Genomic DNA, 21,436 nt, shown 5'->3' on the forward strand with positions numbered 1-21,436 from the left:
TGTTGATGGACGGCAGAAACCAACACAGTATTGTAAGGTGATTATGCTCCAATTAAAAATAAATAAGAAACAAAAACAAAACAGAAACAGCTTGCATTTGCTGTGTCTCCTAAAACAGTGCCTAAGTTCTCCACGGATTTGTTGAATGAATAAATGAATTTCTATGAAAAAAGTCTTAATTACAATTTTCAGCATGTTGAAACAGAAAAAAAAATGTTATCTAAAAAATGTGATTAATGTTACAGATCAAGTTATAGAAAATCATTTTCTCAACTGCCAGTGATAAGAACAGTTCTGCTCCTAGAGAATGATAGAACACAGGGTTTTGCAAGGGCATTTATAACCTATGCATTTTCTGCAAAGGCATAAGAAACTCCTCTGTGTAAATCCTTATTTGTCAGATGCAGCATACAGCATCCCTTAACCAAGATTTCAAGTCTCTTCTAGTTCTGTGACTCCCTTTCAGGTCAAATTTGGGCTGTCATCTCAGGTCCATCTATCCAGTAAAGTCATAAATTCGGGTTATACATTCTTAGGCTGTGAAATTACTGGAAACAGTGTGGTGACCGCCACCTCCAAGGGCAACCAGGAAAAAGGATGCGATATTCTTTCTATTGGGCTTCCTAGACAGTTCAGTAGTCAAGAATCTGCCTGCCAAGCAGGAGATGCTCTTTTGATCCCTGGGTTAGGAAGATCCCCTGAAGAAGAAAATGGCAACTTACTTCAGTATTCTTGCCTACGAAATCCCATGGATAGAGAAGCCTGGTGGACTGCAGTCCATGGGGTCACAAAAGAATCAGACATGACTTAGTGACTAAACAACCTCTTTTCTGTTCTCAGATCCATACCTTTAAAAGTGGTTTCCATTTTCATGATAACTACTCTTCAAAGTTGATCCCAGCGCTTTTCATCACGTCCATGCCCTTGTGGAGTCCCATTCAATGTTGAATATGTACATGAACACAACAATGTTTTTGAGAATGTTCTGGGTTTAAGCTTTAAGGACTAGAAGTCTCTATTTGTATCCTCTTAGCAGCCTTGAGTCACCATGATAGAAGCCAACTAACTTGCTGGAGGAAAAAGAAAACATAAAATGAAGCAAATAAACAAAAAGCACAATGAGAAAAGAGGAAAAGAGGAAAGAGGAAAAGGCCCTTGGGCTACCTGGAGAGAAACTGTGCACTCGAGAGAGAAAGAAAGAGTGACCTAGCCACCCTAGTGCCCGAGCCTAGCTCGGCCTAGTCTTGTGGCTGTCCATCAGGGCCCCAGTGATGTAAATAAGCTATCTTGAATGCTTCAGTCCAGCCGAATCCCTAGGTAATTTCAGCTCAAATCAATTCCATATGAAACATAAAACTTATATAGCTAAACCTATTCAATGTACAAAATAATGAGAAATTATGATTGATGATAAGTTGATTGTGTTAGGCCACTAATTTGGAGGTCATTTTGTTTTGCAGCAAAGAAAGAATTAAAACTTATGGCTACTAATATACCTTATTGGGGCTTGATAAAGCCCCACCTGGTGGTCCAGTGGTAAAGAATCAGCCTGCCAATGCAGGAGACACAGTTCGATCGCTGGTCTGGGAAGATCCCACATGCTGTGGAGCAAATAAGCCTGTGAGCCATAACTATTGAGCGAGTATTGTAGAGTAGCTACAATTACTGAGCCCATGTGCCACAACTACTGAAGACTGTGCTCCCTAGGATCCATGCCCTGCGGCGAGAAGCCCATGTACCACAACTAGAGACTCGCCCCCGCTTTCCACAGCTAGAGGAAAGCCCGTGAAGCAATGAGGACCCAGCACAGCCAAAAATAAATAAACGCATTTATTTAAAAAATAATACACCTTGAAACTGTGAAAGTAGCTGAAGAAAAATTCAGGATGACTACTTCCACAGTGATTCTTCCCAAGTGTTTCTGTCGTTCATGAGAATGAAGATTCTGAGTTTTAAGATATTAATTATTTCTTCTCTAATTATATGAGTGCTGCTTTTGCTGACCATGAAGAAGTGCAGGCTTCTTATACCATCTCAGATGGGGACGGAGAGAAGGAAAAGTTTTTAAGCCTGATGTGGCTGGACAACACCATTAGCACTTCATACATTATCCTGCCACCTCTCTTCAGACCAGACAGACACATGTCAGAGCAAATCCTCTAGGGCTGACGAAGTATTGCCATAACAGAAACCTGCCCTCAGTTCTTAATGGAGTTGGCCCAGTAGCTGGATTATTACAGCAAATGTTCATTAGACTTTACTACCATTAGATTTATTACCATTTATTAGATTTATTGCAACTTATATCCTGAAGGTATAAAATTAACTATAAAGAAAAGCCTTAAGATAAAATCTGTCTATGTTTCAACAAAAGAACTGAAAGATTTCAGGATTAGAGGCTTTACTCGGTAAGCTTCCTGACCCAGCTTCATTAAAGTTGAACCCAAGAGAGCAATCAAGCAGTCAGAAGTAGAAACTTACACTTCTCAGATTTGTATTTACTTTCCTTTTTATCATATTTATCCTATAGTTTCTGAAATAACTCTTCCGGTTGATTTTTGTCTTAAAGCAAATAAATGCAACAATCTAATCAGCTCACATTCAAACTGAAATTCACAAATCCCTTTATAAAAAGATGTGTTAAATAATTCAATGAGAAGATTATTATTACAATGAATTAAATAAATCTATGCAGTATATCTCTAATACTCTTGTGTAAAGCCTGTTTTAATTCTATAATCCCAACTGGATGCAATATACTTAAATGAGCACTATTAACTGCATTTTTTCCCTATTCTGTTTAGAAACATAATAACAGTTGGGAGACATTTATTAAGGAAACATCAACTCTATTTGCACATTCTTAAAGAGAATATTAGAAAAACAAAATTTTAATTTTCATGTGTGCAATTTGTTAATATAATTAGAATGGGACACAATTAGGTTCTTTCAGATCTTTCAGTGTTAATTAAAAAGCTAATAACTTGAATGGTTATAAATACTGAATTAGTGAGACTAATGCTCCAGGCAGTTAATCTTTTATTTGTCATTTACTGAAGATCACTTAACTGGAATGTCATCTTTATGTCAGAGATCCCTTGCCGTGAAACTTCATGAATTGTAAGATTCCTAAATCTTAGATGATGTGTCTCTGAAATATGTGCCAATACACCACACCCCACTCAGGAGTTTCCTAACAATCAGCAACCACTGCCTTTGACTCATTCCATTAAGGAATTTTACTGTCAGCAATTTTCCTGTCTCTCTCAACCCTAACAGTAATTTCTAACTTTTAGAGAAAGGAAACGTAGCTTCCTTAGAAAAAAAAAAAAAAAGTGAAGAATCCAAGTTCTATGATTTAAGATGCTTATCAATACTGGACTTAAATAGAAATGTTTTAAGAGTAGACAGTATGAGCATCAAAAAGATTAACATCATCAATTCCTGAAAATACATCAAATAGTGTTTGATGTATATTTTTAATGATGAAATTCATGAGTACATAACACTTAAAAAGAAATCTCATTAGTTGCCTTTGGAGGATGCTAGGCAACTTTATTTGCTAGTTTTAAGAACAGGATCCACTATAACATCTCTAAAAGAGAGAGGCAACCAGATACGTGTCTCCTGATGTGGCCAAATATAAAGCAGGTAACACAATCTCTGACACATGCTAAGAAGTGAAAGTTTTAGTCGCTCAGTAGCATCCTTTGGTGACTCTGTGACCTCATGGACCGTAGGCTGCCAGGCTTTTCTGCCCATGGGATTTTCTAGGCAAGAATATTGCAGTAGGTTGCCATTTCCTTCTACAGAGGAATTTTCTCAACCCAGGGATCAAACCTGGGTCTCTTGCATTGCAGGCAAATTCTTTACCATCTGAGCCACCAGGGAAGTACCCTAACTCAGCCTCTATTATCAAACTACCAGTCTACAGTAAATAAAGGGGCAAAAGAAATTATTAAGCAACATCTCCAGGAAGTAACTGGCAAAATCTAGAAGGTGGAAAGCTTTACAGAGCAATAATGGGGAGGAAGGGAAAAATTCTTTTCACCAAACAGAATTCAACGTGGTTAAGAGGTGGATCCTTTTGAGATGGTGTTACATTGCAGTCCTTTGCTTACATTTTCCTACTTATGCCCTGTACACAGGTCAAAATTTTTTCATCTTACTTGGTAACAGTGGTAAAACCTAAGGTCCCTCACTGCGTTTCAAAGGTAAAAATTGATTAATCATAAAACCTTTTTTCCTAAGAAATAAATTATGTTCCTAAGAACATCTTCCTCTCTAACACAGCAAGGGAAGACCTGAGAAGACATCAAAAACAGATGTGTTTAGACTCTCCCAAAGGGTGCCTCTTAAACAGCTTAAAACTACTCTAGTGAGCAGGGTGCTTTACTTAGGTGAGATGTTTCTTGGCAAAAGAAATCTCCTCAAATCCTTTTGTAGCTAATCCTTTCGTAGGTTTTGTTTTTTTGAAACAAAAAATATTTTGTTTCATAGCCAAGGAAACAGAGCCACTGTGCAATTATAGTTCATGTTTTAATAAGAAAGTGAGAATGTGCTTATTTTGTAGAGAAAAAAAATACCAATTTTATTTGAAATTATAATCAAATGGCAACACAATTTTAGTAGTCACAAAGAAAATGGAATTTAAACAGACCCAGCATTAAAAAAAAAAGCATGTCAACATGGACCTCACATTATCATCCCCCCAAGAAAATGGGCAATGGTTCCACCTGTATGTCATTTCAATCCACTGTGATTTACCTGAAGGAAATCATTATATCTTCCTAGCATTTTAGAATAATAGCATGATGATGAGACACCTAAAAAGCACTCAGAGGAAACATTGGTTGCAGTGCCTGTCCAAAGTGTTTAATGTTTGTCAAACTTGAACTGCACTTGAAGGATATGTTGCTAGTAATGGATTTCCAGTTCTGTTTCCATGTGGGCAAAGTATTGTAGCCATTACAAGCTGAAGCTTATTATGTTGCATTATGTATGAAATGATTTTTCTGAGTAGGTACACAAACACAAAGGACAAAAATACAAAAAAGTGATTCCTTTTATTGCTCAACACACAGCAGTTAGAAATAATTTGGAAATTTTTCAAATACCTCATTTAGGGAAATTCTTAAATCTACTTAGGAGTAATTATTTTTTGCAGTGTTACTAAATAATTTAGCAGTAGCTAAGACTGGCATTAATTTCTAAAGGAGTTATGTCTAGTAGTAGAATAAAATAAAATGCCAAGTAACACAGGTATTAAATTTTGAATACAATTGTAACATTGATTAGCTGTGTGTGATTTGGATCATATAATTGAACTTCTCTGGACCTCAGTTACCTCTTCATAGAACAAGAAATAGTAAGCCTGCCTCTTATAATTGTAGTGAAGATTGCATGAGCCTAGGTCAATGATTACTAAAAAGCAGGCATTCAAAATTATTAGTCTAATCCACATTATTAAATTAGAGCTCATAAAAGCAACTGAATTTGTGAGCTGAAAGCACTATGCAAACATACAGCACACACAAAAGGGCTATTTTCTTTGTTTTGTAAAATTTGTTTTCAGATGTCTTGACAATGGTTTGCCAGTGACTGTTATGGGTTTTTCTTTATTAGTGAAAAGACCATGTGTCAAAACTGAAATCATTCTGTCTTTTTACCTTGATATATAATCAACCAGCTTGTGGAATCTCATTAAACAGGAGCTTGAACTTTTGGTGTAAGAAACAAAGAACTATTATTAGTGGTGATATGAAATGGCTTCAAAATGATGATGTGTTTTGATGTGTAAAATACTGTAGAAAAATCGCAAAATGTGAAGGGAAGTTCTTCTGTATAAAATCTAGCCACTGTAACCTGAGCAGCAACCCTCTCGCACAACATGCCAGGAAAGCTGTGCCTTATTTCGGTTTGTACAACTGATTCACAGCCATACAATCTGTAATTTATGTGCAAATGAGTACAAGCGAGGGAGATGTGTATGTTCTTCATGATTTTGGCACACAGTTGCCACTTTAAATTCAAAACACTCAAACCTGGCCAATTTTTCTCCACACTTGGAAAGAATTACTTTCTCTTGGCTGTAAGACTCACTGTAAGAATTTTCAGGCCTAGAGAGAAGGTTTTGTTTACAAATTCAAAAGGGAGAATGATCAAAATCTAGGTAAGAACAGAGGAGGGCTTGCAACCTTACCTCTACATGGAATCAAACTTCAGAATGAGAGCTGGCTACATTCAGCAAAAACGTCAGTTTTCTTTCAGATGAGTAAGACAGCTCCCCAGGCAGATAACACATGTCCCATACCAGGGCGTAGGTTCTTCAGCAGAATTTTGCTCAGAGATGCCAGTACAGTCTCTGTGAGAGTGTACATAAGAACACATTAGCTACAAGCAAGGAAGGGGAGACTAAAATTCATGGGACTGCGGAGGTGCACGAAGAGGAAGATCACACAGAGAAGGCTGGCGTGCCAGATCCCAGCTCAGGGCCACATATCCCAGAGCAAGGTAGCACAAGTCCCACCTACTACTACCATTCTTTTCTATGAATTAAAATTACCAGTTATGCACGTTTTGAACAATAATGAAGATTCCCTGGATAAGCAATGGCTACCCACTCCTGTATTCTTGCCTGGGAAGTCCCACGGACAGAGGAGCCTGGAGGGCTATAGTCCATGGGGTTGTAAGAGTCAGACATGACTTAGTGGCTAAACTGTGACAAGACCCCAGTAAATATCATCCTACTGTCATCTTTCAAACACGTCAGAGTGCACTATATTCTATTTTCTCCCATTCCTTTTCTTAACAGAAGCTTTTTTCACTGTAGCACTTCACCATAAACTGGAGACGTGTGATGTGGCAAATTTAGAGTTGAATGTAAGCTCAAATTCCAGTCTCTACTAGCAGTGAAGAATTATTGTCTTGGAGCCTTACATTTCTTATCAGGTAAGTGAAAATAGTGATGCATCAGAGAATTATAAAATTGCTTTAAAAATGTTTAAATATATTTAAATATATATATATAATATTTATATATTTTACACACAAATATGTATATGTAAATCACTAGTTACAAACTTAGCTTGGGGTCTGGCACATAATAGTATCTATCATTAGTTTTACTCATTGTCCATTCACAAATATTTGAGGTTCCCTGGTGGCCTAGATGGTAAAGGATCTGCCTGCAATGCAGGACACTTGGGTTTGATCCCTGGGTTGGGAAGAGCCCCTGGAGAAGGAAGTGGCTACAAACTCCAGTGACATCTGTATTATATACTAGAGATACCATAGTAAAAAAACTAAGTCACTACACTCAAGAAGTTAATTTTGCATTGTAGAAAATATGCAAGGTGCAGATTTAAGATAGGGCTTCAACAGAGACAATGAAATACATAGGATAATTATCACTGCAATCTTAAGAACTAAGGGAGACACTCTTAGATAAAATAACATGTATGTTATGAAATGCCTGAAGCACACGAAGGAGATAATCAAGAGAAACAGGGGAGAGGAGGAGATAAGGGAGGTATGGAATTCTATGTAGAGGGGACACAGAAGCAATTCAAACAATCAGCCTTGTTAGAGAGCTTTCTATGGGTCCCACACCATACTAAGCCATATGCATATTTCATTTAAACCTCAAGATCAGAAACCAAACATTACTGAACCTACAGTCTGTCCACCTGACCTGATGCATGGGATGCTCACTATGATACCATGGTGTGTCTGGGTCTAGCGCATCTTGGGGCAGGAGCACAGAGTGGGACATGTGGTATGAAGGCTAGAAAGGTAAGGATGCAGGCAAGAGTGCTTTGAAAGGCAACGTCAGTGGGACTTTGTGGAAGACAAGAAAATGCCTCAGATATGTGGTTTAGAAAAGAATTTGGGGCTTCCCTGGTAGTTCAGATGTTGTCTGCCTGAAATGCAGGAGACCTGGGTTCAATCCCTGGCTCAGGAAGATACCCTGGAGGAGGGAATGGCAACCCACTCCAGTGTACTTGTCCGGAGAATCCCATGGACAGAGGAGCCTGGTGGGCTACAGTACATAGTGTTGCAAAGAGTCAGACATGACTGAGTGTCTAACACTAGGGTGGCTAGTACACGGAATTGGCTGGATCAGAGATAAGTCTGGAAGAAGAGGAACAAATCAGAAAGCTGTTGTCAGTTATATAAGAGACAGTGGTAGCCCAAATTAAGACAGTGACAGAAGTAATGGTAATATGTGATTCAAGAGGTTTCCATGGAAGTAGAATTGATAGAACATAGCTAATTATTAAATAAGGAAAGCAGGAAGTAGGAGAAAAACTAGGAGAGGTTAAATGACTTTCAAAGCAAGCCTGTGTAAGATGTAAAGTGCTTAATACATTAGAGACATCCAACATAATAGATGTTTTTTCCTCTCACTATGCATCTGGTTCTCTTTCCTTAATGAAGCTACTATCATCTATCTCCTGGTTCCAGTTTACCACTGAGCATTTTATCACATACAGAAGTAAATTACATTTGTCATTATTCTCCAAGCCACGAAAAATTGTGTAGGAGTCTTTTAAAATAATCATTAAAGTAACAGATCTAATCATTGTTCTTTTATATGCACATTCACCTTGGTGAAACAAAAATGGACCAAGGGGGCCCAAATCCAAGTTGAAATCAAACTCTTTAATTTGTTTTTTAAACAGAGCTTTATTTTATCACACCATAAATTCTTTCTCCAGTATCCTTTAAGTGTGACTGGGCATCTGTAGGTATTCATTATATCTATGTAATTTTTCACACAAACTTTAGTCATTGTTTTTCTATCATAATTCAGCAAAGAATTCTCATTATTTACCAGATAGACCAAAATTCACTTTTTTAAAGTGAATTCAAGAATATTTTATAAAGTAGAAATACTTAACTCACTTTTGGAATCAGCTTTAACTATTTCAAAATTAGAAATATTCTTACTTAATGGTCAGAGAAGAATTGACATATTTGATACAATCTCTTTCTTTCTTTTTGAAAATGAGGAAATGGAATTTCAGAAAAGTGATGTTTCATGCTCAAGATCAAACAAGTTTCAACACCTAAGCTGACAACCTAGGTCTTTTACTCTGGGTCTAAGGCTCTTCATATTAAAGCTCTGTGGCTTGTTGGTCCTCTTCTTTACACAGTGACAGTCTAATAGCATAAAAAGGAAAATAAGCAATAAATAAGCAAATAAATATAGTAATTACAAAATATGGTAATAAAAAGCAACATTTACCAAGTTTTTAGTGTGTGGCAGGCAGCATTCTCAGCACGTTTTTCATTAATCTGTATGCATTCCTTACACACTCCTTTGAGGCAGATGCTACTGCTAACTTTGATAGATGGACAAACCTGAGGCATAGAGAGACTGAGTGATTTGTTCATGGTCACAGAACTAGGAGGCAGGGGAGCAGAATTCGAACCAAAAAGAGACAGAGTCACAGGGCCATTAAGTGTAAGGGCCAGATTAAGAAGGAGCCAGTCCCCAGCAGAACAAGGTATGAAAAATTCTTGAATTAGCAAAAAGTTGGATGTGTCGAAACACTCAAGGAGGAAGAATGACATAAGACAACAAGGAAAAGTGGCAAAGGACAAATCACACAGGGTGGGGAATGCATGGATAAAAGGTGAGTTTTTAAGCAGTGAAATGGAAAGTACTGAGTACTTTTTCAACGTATCATAAGATGATTTGAATTAGATTTAAGTTCACTCTGGCTAGAGAATTCTTATTGAGATTTGGGAAATAATTTGACAATCATTTCTTTCTTCCTTTATTCATTAGTTCAACAAGAATTTGCAAAGTGCTGATTTTAGCACCTAATCTCGCCCCATATTTCCTTATTATAACTTCCTAAAATAAGAAATATCTCTTATTTACCAAACCACATATTCCCTAATAGCAAATGGTTATAATTAGAGGTTTCCCAATAATTCCTGAAAACTAACAGCTTATACAACACTAACACATGTAGTGTATTTCCAGTAGTCATGTATGGATGTGAGATTTGGACTGTAAAGAAAGCTGAGTGCCGAAGAATTGATGCTTTTGAACTCTGGTGTTGGAGAAGACTCTGGAGAGTCCCTTGGACTGCAAGGAGATCCAACCAGTCCAGCCTAAAGGAAATCAGTCCTGAATATTCATTGGAAGGATGGATGCTTAAGGTGAAGCTCCAATACTTTGGCCACCTGATGCAAAGAGCTGACTCATTAGAAAAGACTGTGATGCTGGGAAAGATTGAAGGCAGGAGAAGGGGATGACAGAGGTTGAGATGGTTGAATGGCATCAGCAACTCAATGGACTTGAATTTGAGTAAGCTCTGGGAGATGGTGATGGACAGGGAGGCCTGGTGTGCTGCAGTCCATGGGGTCACAAAGAGTTGGACACAACTGAGTGACTGATCAACAACAACATGTCCTTGAAATATAAACTAATCAACTGGTTATCTCTATTAAGTCAACCAATTGTTTAAAGAAAATACTCTTTTTTCTGGAATCAACTGTTTATTTTGACATCATATTCTACTCCTTAGAATTTTAGTTTTCTCGCTTTGTATTTCCAGATAAGAATATAAAAATTGTTGCAAAATAGTAAATATACATTACTCTAAGAGCTGGATACTAGACTCCAACAATGATAAGTAGTGCTTATACTCTCAGCTACAGAGATCATACTGAGACATGGCACAAAGCTAAGGGTTTTCAGTATTGGTAGAATATTCACCTTATATACTTAGCAAATAGACAAAAGAAATAAAAAATCATGAGTATCCTGAAACATCATAAATTTCCCTCATGTATCCAATAGTTTGAATTGTTAAGTATCTACTAATGTACAAGGTGCTATTCTAAAGTACTATGGAAGGAATAAATTATATGCATGTAATTTTACATTAATGTAAAATTCCCTTAATGATATGAGGCTTTGATGTCATGCAATATTACCTCATGTTGTTAGACAATAATACCAAAGATTAGATTTTCCACTAAACATTTTGCAGAAACCTAAAAGTTGCTTTCCCTATAAAACTGCATTGTGTCATATTTAGTGAAGCAGAAGTATCTTCAAACGTTCAAAAGACTAAAAATGAAATTTCAATGGCCACAGATGTATCAAAGGATCATTCATCTTTTGACTCACAGAACCACAGGTTCATAAAATCTCTGAATAGAAAGAGACCTATGGGGCATTCAGTCCAATGCTCCTGTATTCACAGTAACAGAAGAATTACCTGGGGCGCTTTTAAGTTATATAGATTCCCAGGCTCTGCCCACTAGAGATTGATTCAGCAGGTCAGGATGGAGCCAGGAAATCTGTACCTTGTGTAAGATTACCAGATAATTCTGATATACAGCCAGTTTTGAGAACGTAAATTTAGTCCAACACCTGGATCTTTATTTAAACATGGCCTGTGCTATCTTTCCTAACAAGTTGTCATTTATGATTAATCTCTGCTTTAATATACCTTAGAATAGAATAGGACCTTGACTCTAAGGCAGCTGTAGTTGCTGTCATTATTAGAATGGCATTCGTGTTATATATACATGTATTATAGACACATGTGTAGTTGCCTGTTAATATGTGTGTGTGGGTGTGGGGCTTGCTAGGTAACACTAATAGTAAAGAACCCACCTCCCAGTGCAGGAGACTTAAGAGAAGTGGGTTTGATCCCTGTGTCAGGAAGATCCCCTAAAGGAGGGCATGGCAACCCACTTCGTGTATTCTTGCCTGGAGAGTCCCATGGACAGAGGAGCCCAATGGGCTATGGCCCTTAGGGTTTCAAAGAGTTGGACACAACCAAAGCAACTTAACATGCACACACAAGTTGGGCATGTGTGCTCAGTCACATCCGACTCTTTGTGACCCTGTGATGGCTCACCAGACTCCTCTGTTCATGCGATTTTCCATGCGAGACTACTAGCGTGGTTACCATCTCCTACTCCAGGGGCTCTACCTGACCCAGGGACTGAACCCGCGTCTCAAGTGCCTCCTGCCTTCGCAGGTGGACGCTTTACCACTGTGCCACCTAGAAAGCCCCGTTTGTAAATATATGCCTCTAAAAACAAGGCTGTAAGCTGCATGAGGGCAGAGTCTAGGGCTATTTTCTTTACTGTTTCACATCCAGCACTTAGTTCAGACCTTGACATTTAGGAGGCAGTCATTAACGTTTGTTGAATATTTATCTGATTGAATGAGGTCCTTCCTTTGTTTGACTTATGTCTCTCTGAAACATCTATCTACTGTGCTAATTTTTATAATTCCAAGAAACTGGCTAAGTCCATACTTCAGATACTAGGTATAAAAACACAAATAAAGTGCATTCTTCTCTCAAGGCCCTTAATTATTTACCTAGAAAGGCTGAGGCAGATACTTTTAATCAAAAATGGTTATGTAATGTCAAAATAAGTATGAAATAAAGGTGGGACCAGTCCATTCTAAAGGAGATCAGTCCTAGATGTTCACTTGAAGGACTGATGCTGAAGCTGAAACTCCAGTACTTTGGCCACCTCATGCGAAAAGTTGACTCACTGGAAAAGACCCTGATGTTGGGAGGGATTGGGTGCAGGAGGAGAAGGGAACGACAGAGAATGAGATGGCTGGATGGCATCAACGACTCGATGGACATGAATTTGAGTAAACTCCGGGAGTTGGTGATGGACAGGGAGGCCTGGCGTGCTGTGATTCATGGGGTCGCAAAGAGTCAGACACGACTGAGAGACTGAACTTAACTGAACTGAACTGAAAGGTGGGAACTGACAGGAAGGTAACTAATCTTGTTGCAATTAATGTAGAGGAAGGAGATATATAGATGTCAAGACATGTTTTTCAAGGCAAGTGTTTCTGGGACTTCCCTGGTGGTCCAGTGGTTAAGACTTCATCTTCCAATTCAGAGCTGCCAGGTTTGATCCCTGGTCAGGGAGCTAAGCTTCCACATGCCTCTGGGACAAAAAAGAAACATAAACAGAAGCAATATTGTAACAGATATGATAAGTACTTATACATAAAAACAAAACAAAAAAAAACAAAGCAAGTGTTGATGAAACTTGGCCTCTGTTCAACCATGCCAAGTATAAAGGGGGAGACAGAGTTTGGGGTAAAGTGAAAAAGACTAACTTTTAATTGCTTTGCAGGCAAAGGGGGCCATGGTGGGCTAATGTGGCCCACCCTGGAGATGCTAGTGAGGAGTTTTACTATGTTCAAGGAGCAGGGTGTGATCAGCTCAGGGACAATTCAGGGATTGGGTGTCATCAAGGTGAAGTTTCAAGCATTATCAACCTTCTGGTTTCAACTAGTCTAGGGTCTATGTTCTTGCGGTCAGCAGTTTTCCTCTGGAAGGGGTCTGCTTCCTGTAAAAACAATTTAGGAATGTGTGTCAAGAATCTATCTGTATCTTTCAGGGAACTCTGAATTTCATGATTCAGCTATGTAGCAGAATTACAGTCTAACTTGTTACCAGCTCCCCAGCCCAAAAGCTATACTTTGTTTGTACATCTTTACCTTTCCCAATCACTAACTCTTGAGTCAGCATTTTACTTCAAAAGACAAGGACAGAGGAGCTTGTACATGGTTTCACAAGTGATGCTAAGTTGAGTCTTAATGGTTTAGCACTTGAATTGCTGAACATTCACGTGCATTAAATCAAGTAGAACAAATTATATTCCTCTTCTATAGGATAGCCTTCTAAACATAGATAACTGTCTCTCAAACTTTTTCTAGGACAAATATCCAACTTCCTACAATTATTTCTCATGAAACTATAATTTTTTTGTTTGCTTGTTTGCTTTTGTCCCATAGCAGATTAAATAATCTAAAGAAGACTCTGAAGGCAAGAAATATAGCAGATGACTTTCAAGTTAAAGAAGTGCAGCTGAACTCCAAAGGCATCTACTATACTCATGAATAACATGATTTCTGTAGTTACAGTGTGAGTTACAAAGCAGCAGCACTGATATACAGAGCATCAACAAAACCCAAGCGTCCTCCCTCAGCATCCTAAATCAGATTGAAAGCTGCAAGATGATCAACACAAATGGATTTAAAATGAGACAAGGGCAATTGTTAGTCTTACCATCTTGGTTAACCTCATAGACTAACTTCCACAATCAACAGATAAACAGAGGAATCACATAAACTTTTCCAGGTAAGCAGTGCTATTTAATAAGCTAGGAAAAGATAGCTCGGAGTTGATGTTGTCATAGAAACAATTCTTGCCTATTAAATCAGTGAGAGGGCAAGAAAAATGTGGACTTACCTGTTCTGGTTAAGTGTAGTGCATGCAAAAGATGTTGAAATGTCAGAAGGCAGAGATGATAGCTGCAATGGTAAAATTCTATTCTCACTTTAAGTTAATTACCCCCCCCCATTTTCTAAAGGCATACACTTAGTAAGGTATCTACCTACTCTTCAAGGAAAAAAAAAACAAGAACTTTTAAATTGGAAATGATGAATCCCATTTTCAAAAAAAGATTTGAGAGAATCTACTGAGCTCCTCTGAAGAACTAAATTAAACTCAGATTGCATCCATCTACTGGGAAAGTACAGACCCCCAAGGTGATCAAACACTCAGAACAGCTGCTAGATGTCCATTAAAACCATGCAAAAAAGGCACTTATTTGATGCATTTCTCCTGGGAGGTTTGTATCTAAAATGAGACTAGAAATAACATTGCCTCCTATAAAGTAACTGGCAGATCCCAGCTGGGGAATATACTTATAATTAATAATGAAAATATTAAACTCATTTCCTGTGCTTACTTCCTCCCACACTACCCTATACCTCTATACGTATGGCCTTTGAATAAAGGGGATTCCAAATGAAGCCATTGTTATATCAGTTGTTTGTTAAGGCATGGGCTTCTTAGCTGCAACGTAGAATACAATGTGAATAAGTTCCTTGAGAATAAGTTCCTTTGGCATAGGGAATACAATATGGTAAGCATTTCATATATATGTGTATATCTGTGTGTGTGTGTGTGTGTGTGTGTGTGTGTGTGTGTGTGACTGGAGATTTCAAACAAACAAGGAAGTTTAGAGAGGCTATTTTAGTCAGAGGACAGGTAAAGTACTTCTCATAGTATGTGTCCCAGACCTGGGTTGCATCAGCTTCACCTGGGAAATTTTCAGACATGCAAATTCCCAGTCTCATACCTCAGACTCACTGAGTCAGAACCTCTAGGATGGGGCCCAACATTCTGTGTTCTAATAAGCTCTGTAGGTGAGTTTCATGTACTATAATACTGAGAACCACTGGACTAGACATCAGTAATTTGAAAGAAAATGTCATGCTTAAAGAACCTCAAGATCCTCAGTATTGCTCAACTTTAGACTACCTGTAGACAGTGGGAAAGTTTGAGGATGAAAATGTAATGCAAGATGGCATAGTGCATGACGTGCCCTCTTCTGGAATGTGCACTGTATTAAGATGATAGAGAGCTACTAAGACATCTGTAAACAGGTAATTAAATTAACTCTAGGGGCAATGTGAGAAATAGGCTGAGTCCCTCACTGGGTGAAACTGCCCACCGAAATAAGATGATACAATAATTGGCTGGGAGACTAAAAGATGCCACAGTTACAGAAGACTTCTAGAGACTGAGCAAGGACTACCTAACTTCAAATCAGGATGGGCTGAGGAGGAGGAAGAAGTCAAAGATCTATTTCACACTTCTGTTAGTGGTTAAATGCTAAAGTGACTAAGGGCAATTAAAAACACCTAAGAGGTGTGTCTCTCTCCTTTCTACTCTCTCTCTCTCTCTCTCTCTCTCTATATATATATATATATATATATATATGTGAATCTCCAAATTAAAAAAAAAAAAAATTAAATTGTGCTAACAAATGAGATACCCTAAGGAAACTAAGAGAGAAGAGAACTAAGGGGGAAAAGCCCTGAAATAGCTAAAAAGAACTTTATGGGTATGCTGGACAGCAAAATAAACTTTAGTCTCTGATTTGTGCACCTCCCCACAGACCTAGCCATCTGCAAAAGCTACTGGCTTAGCTGTAAAAATAGGGTTAACTGAGAGAGGCTCTAGATTTCATAATTTTGAGAGAGGCCTAGCTTTTTCAAGGGTAAATATTAAAAAAAAAAAAAAAAAACTATTAAGCACTCTAAAGCAGCAATATTTCCAAAAATAATCTAAATTAATAAAAAGAGATTAAAACATTTCACTAATGCCCTTTAAACTAAAAAAAAAAATAAATAAAAGATTAACTTTATATATTGATAACTTGGCAAATAAAACTAATAATCATAAAATCAGGACTAGGTAAAGCCCTCTCTCCCATCCTTTCATTGACATTCACCACCTCCCTGAAAGGAGATAATTACCCAACTTACTCCATACCACTCCCCTGCAACTTCTTTTCAAAAAATGTCCACTTAAAAAAAAAAATCAGTTTATAATAACTTATTTCCATATGTTACTAGGTCCCAGGGAGAGTTGTAAGGATACTTCATGCTACTATGTAACTGTCCATGCAATTACGCCCTGACTCAGGGCCCAAAAGGCAATGTGGTACTTGGGGGAAAAGAAAGTTCAACACAACGTGTCACCTTAATCCTCTTGGCCTTTCTGGCAGTTGATGTAAATTTTTGTTGTTTTTTGTAGAAAAAAATTGCAACCTTGCCAGAATATACTGCCTCTGAGCATTTTAGCTGCCTTCCCATCTCCCATTCCACAAGCCCGCCTCGGCTCACCCACAACTCCTGAAAGACACATACACTGTAGGGTAAGGAGTGGGTATAAGATGAATTATCTCTTTCCACCAAACACCACTCCTTTCCAAATTATGGATAATGAGGCCAGAAGTATAATTACTGAAGGAGTTTGGAAAGTTAATTACTGAAATAATCTAAAAAATTGTGGTGACTGCAATCAGTACAACTCACTTTATAGCTGTCAAAACCACTTAGAATGTGATAAACATCTTACGTTTGCAAACCCAGATGCTGCACCAAAGGAAGTTTCATATTAGCAAATTACCACAAGAACCCATTACAGTCAACTCATTTTGATTTTGTAATGAGAAATCCCATTAAAAAGGAATAACTTTAAGTTGTGATTGTTAAGTTGTGAAGCAGGGGAGAGACAGAAGAAAGATGCCAAGTCTGAGGAAATTTGTCTGGGATCCTCTCCTTGAAGCCTGTAATTTACAAGCAGCTCTACTTTCTTTGTTCCCACTGGTCACCGGAAGGTTGTGAAGTTTAAGGTAACACTCACTGGATCTCAAACTCAAAGCAGTTAGCTTTGAGATTGCAAGTCAAGAGTGTAGGAGAAAATGGATATTTCTGAACCATAGGCACAAATGTCCATGGAATACACACTCCACTCCTAAATCTTATTGCTATAGTCTCCGTGGCAGAGGGAAACTTCTCTATTACAGCTGCTTCTGCACCTAGCACCTAGCATCATGAGAGAAGTGATTTTTCCCCCGGCACTCTCCACTAGAAGCCCCAGGCTCAGCTGCCTCTTCCCCCCATCCCTTTGTGACGCAAATGGCCCCAGGCCAAGGCCTAGTGCTCACAAAGGCAGGTGCAAACCAGGTACGCACTGAGTGCTCTGGGAGCTTCAGACTGGTCTGGGCTCCGGTCCTGCTGCTCCAACCCCAAGGCCGGGGGCGAGCCCTGACACCACCATCACGCGCTATGGCCAGCCAGTTATTCCTCCCTGTCACCCCGCGCCTCTCATCCTTGATGCCCGTCAAGTCGCACTTCGGACAACTCCAAGCGGGCATCAGCGTGGCAATCCAGCGCACCGACGGGAGAATCCATCTCGCAGTGGTCACAGAGGTCAAACGGGACAACGCTTGGGTCACGGTAGAGTGGGCCGAAAAAGGAGTCAAAAAAGGTAAAAAGGTTGCTCTAGAAACCATATTCCTGCTGAATCCAGCTCTGACCTCGGCTGGGCCCTCTGCGCAGGGCAGGGCTTCGCGCTCCGGGTCTCTGGCGCCCCCTTCCGTCATCGGAGACCAGCGCACAGCCGCGCGTTGGGCTGTGAGGATCCCCCAGAGAAACAAAACGCCCTCGGGGGACAGCCTGGCCGTGAGAGTTCCCAGCAGCCCTTGCCTGATGACGCAGCGGAAATCTGCCTGCCTAAGAGAAATTGAGAAACTGCAGAAGCAGCGCGAGAAGCGCAGACGGCTGCAGCGCGAGATTCTCGCCCGGCGCGCCCGGGACGCCAACACCGGAAACGCCAACTATGAGATCCGGCGCCTGATCGAGGAGTGCCGCAGGCGCTTGCGCGGCGGCCTGATGTCCGGCCCCGAGCCGCGGGACGGCCGTCGCATCTGCGTCTGTGTGAGGAAGCGGCCTCTCAACCGGCAGGAGGCCACCCGGGAGGACCTAGATATCGTCACCATCCCCTCGGACAACGTGGTCATGGTGCACGAGTCCAAGCAGAAGGTGGACCTCACTCGCTACCTGGAGAACCAGACCTTTTGCTTCGACCATGCCTTCGACGACACCGCCTCCAACGAGTTGGTGTATCAGTTTACTGCCCAGCCTTTGGTTGAGTCCATCTTCCACCATGGCATGGCCACCTGCTTTGCCTATGGACAGACAGGCAGCGGGAAAACGCACACTATGGGAGGAGGCTTTTCGGCAAGGGACCAAGAGTGTCCTAAAGGCATTTATGCCATGGTGGTGCAGGATGTTTTCCTCTTACTCAAAACTTCCACTTATGAGAAGCTGGACCTCAAAGTCTATGGGACGTTTTTTGAGATTTATGGGGGAAAGGTGTATGACTTGTTGAACTGGAAGAAGAAGCTGCAAGTCCTTGAGGATGGCAATCAACAAATCCAGGTAGTCGGGCTGCAGGAGCAGGAGGTGTGCTGTGTGGAGGACATGCTGAACCTCGTGGAACTAGGGAACAGCTGCCGGACTTCAGGACAGACATCAGTCAATGCCCACTCTTCCAGGAGTCACGCAGTGTTCCAGATCATTTTAAAGTCTCGAGGCAAACTGCATGGCAAGTTTTCCCTTGTTGACTTAGCTGGGAATGAAAGAGGAGCAGATAGTTCCAAGGCCAACTGGAAAAGACAGCTGGAAGGAGCAGAGATTAATAAGAGTCTCTTGGCACTCAAAGAATGCATCCGAGCTTTGGGTCAGAACAAGTCTCATACCCCATTCAGAGCCAGCAAGCTCACACAGGTGCTCCGGGATTCCTTTATAGGCCAGAACTCCTCCACTTGCATGATTGCTACTATCTCTCCAGGGATGGCCTCTTGCGAAAATACCCTCAACACTTTAAGATATGCAAATAGAGTAAAAGAAATAACTCTAAATTTAAAGCCTTGCCATCGTTGTCTTTATCCTGCTGAACGTGAAATGCCAAGGGTATTGGAAAATCACATTAGAAATTCAGAAATGTCCATTCAGGGGGAAGAATTTATTAGCATACCTTGCCTACAGAGTGAGGAGGAGGAAGAGACTGAAGAAATCAAAGCACTATCCTCTCCATTAATGGATACAATTTCCTGGAAGGAATCAAGTCAATGGCCAGATAATAAAATCCAGGAGACATCTGATGGGGTAAACTGCAATGTTGACTTTTGCATTGCCCAGTTACTGTCCATTTTGGAGAAGAAAATAGATATTCTGACTGAGATTCGAAGGAAACTGAAATTATTACAAACTGACCTTCAAAAGGAGAGCAGGCATGGTGAAGTCAATGGTGAGAGATCAGATCTGAAATGATGAATACAGTGCTGCAGTTTCTAAGTTTCTTATAAAGGAAATTTGTCTAAATGATCTGGATAGAAAGATCCTCCTGGAAGGTTTAAAGCCTCTTTAAATATGGCTGTGAGAAATGTCCTCTTTCTTCTGTATTTCTATAATTTATTCTGTAAAACAGTGATTTGTGACCTGGAACCATTTTACTCCCTAGGGACAATTGGCGATGTCTGGAAACATTTTCATTTGTCAGAATTGGGTATGAGAGGAGTGGTGGTACTAGAATATCACTAGAATACTAGAATATAGAATGATACTAGCAGAAGATCAGAGATGCTGTTAAACATCCTACAATATATGGAATAGCCTTCAAATAATTATCCTCTTGAAATTATCAAATAATACATATAAAATCAAATATATAAATCAAATATGTAACAAATCAAATATATAGCAAATAATTATCCTGTTGAAAGTATCAGTAGTACTGGGGCTGAGAAAGAGAAGGCAATGGCACCCCACTCAAGTACTCTTGCCTGGAAAATCCCATGGACGGAGGAGCTTGGTGGTCTGCAGTCCATCGGGTCGCTAAGAGTCAAACACTACTGAAGCAACTTAGCAGCAGCAGGGGTTGAGAAACCCTGCTGTTGAGGAACCTGGTTGTGTTGAAACCAGATTCCCTAAATTTATAGCTCGGAAGGAAAAACATTACAGATAAAAGAGACTAGAATTGGAACATACCAAGGGGTGCACAATTGAGTAAACCTACTGATGCCTATGCACGAGTCTTTTTCTGCTACACTCGTGTGTAGATTCAAATGGTTTCTAAGCGCTAGATATACTGGGGAGGTGGGAGTGGAAAAGGGAGAGGTTTTTCTTTGAGGCTTTGTATGAGAGCCTAGAATTGAGATTTTATTTTTAATCTTTGAGGTGAAATCACAAAGTACTGTGCTTCCTGAGAGTGATAAAATGAAGTGTGCGTGTTGCCAAAACATTGCGTTACTAACTATAGTGTCTTAATGTTTTGTTTTCTTTTTTTTTCTTCTCACTCTTCTTACCAAATTTTGTGCTTACGTGATTCCTATAAAAAGCTTTGCCCCATCAAGTTAGGAAGTTAGGGTACTGAATAAGTCAGAAAAGTAGAGAAGTTCTGTCCTGAAGTGGGGCGTTTCCCATAAAGACTGCATAGGGAATGTAGTAAGAATGTGGTAAATATCAATGCCCTAGTTTAACTGTATAAGGAGAATATTTTCCTGATTCAAGGATCACAAAGTCCATTCTTTCACAGAAAGAAGCAGCAGCTAATGTAATATGCAAATATAAATATAATGAATAATCTAATGCACACTTACCTTCACCAAACAATTATGGAATGCTGTAATAAAGATCTTTTGGTTCCAAGTCTAGCAGTTCCAAACTCTCTTTTGAAGAAAAAGAAGTGGAATTATTTGCTAAGAAATTGAATGGTGGAGTAGGGAAACCTGAGACACAAAAAATTAGTGCCCCAAACCCTTTACTACCTTTGGCAGATGTGCCTATTCTTTTCAAATGTTTTCCTCCTAAGTTGCAGAGACCTTACTGTTACAAAGGAAAACTAACCCGTCTGCCAGAGATTGGACTTCCCTCCTTACCTGGCTCAGCAGGTAAGGAATCCACTTGCAATGGAGGATACACAGGAGATGTGGGTTCAATCCCTGGGTGGGGACGATCCCCAAGAGAAGGAAATGGCAACACACTCCAGTATTCTTTCCT

At 39.6% G+C, this 21,436-nt stretch overlaps 1 protein-coding gene across 1 annotated transcript; it reads left to right on the top strand.

Moving 5' to 3' along the window:
• The first annotated feature begins 17,534 nt into the window (after positions 1 to 17,534).
• Positions 17,535 to 19,810, top strand: KIF2B (kinesin family member 2B). Its single transcript, XM_020876409.2, has one exon. The coding sequence runs from the start codon at positions 17,660 to 17,662 to the stop codon at positions 19,706 to 19,708; it is 2,049 nt and encodes a 682-aa protein (XP_020732068.2). The 5' UTR covers positions 17,535 to 17,659; the 3' UTR covers positions 19,709 to 19,810.
• Positions 19,811 to 21,436: the final 1,626 nt, after the last annotated feature.

The sequence above is a fragment of the Odocoileus virginianus genome, chromosome 17, assembly GCF_023699985.2.
Source record: "Odocoileus virginianus isolate 20LAN1187 ecotype Illinois chromosome 17, Ovbor_1.2, whole genome shotgun sequence".
Classification (NCBI taxonomy): domain Eukaryota; kingdom Metazoa; phylum Chordata; class Mammalia; order Artiodactyla; family Cervidae; genus Odocoileus; species Odocoileus virginianus.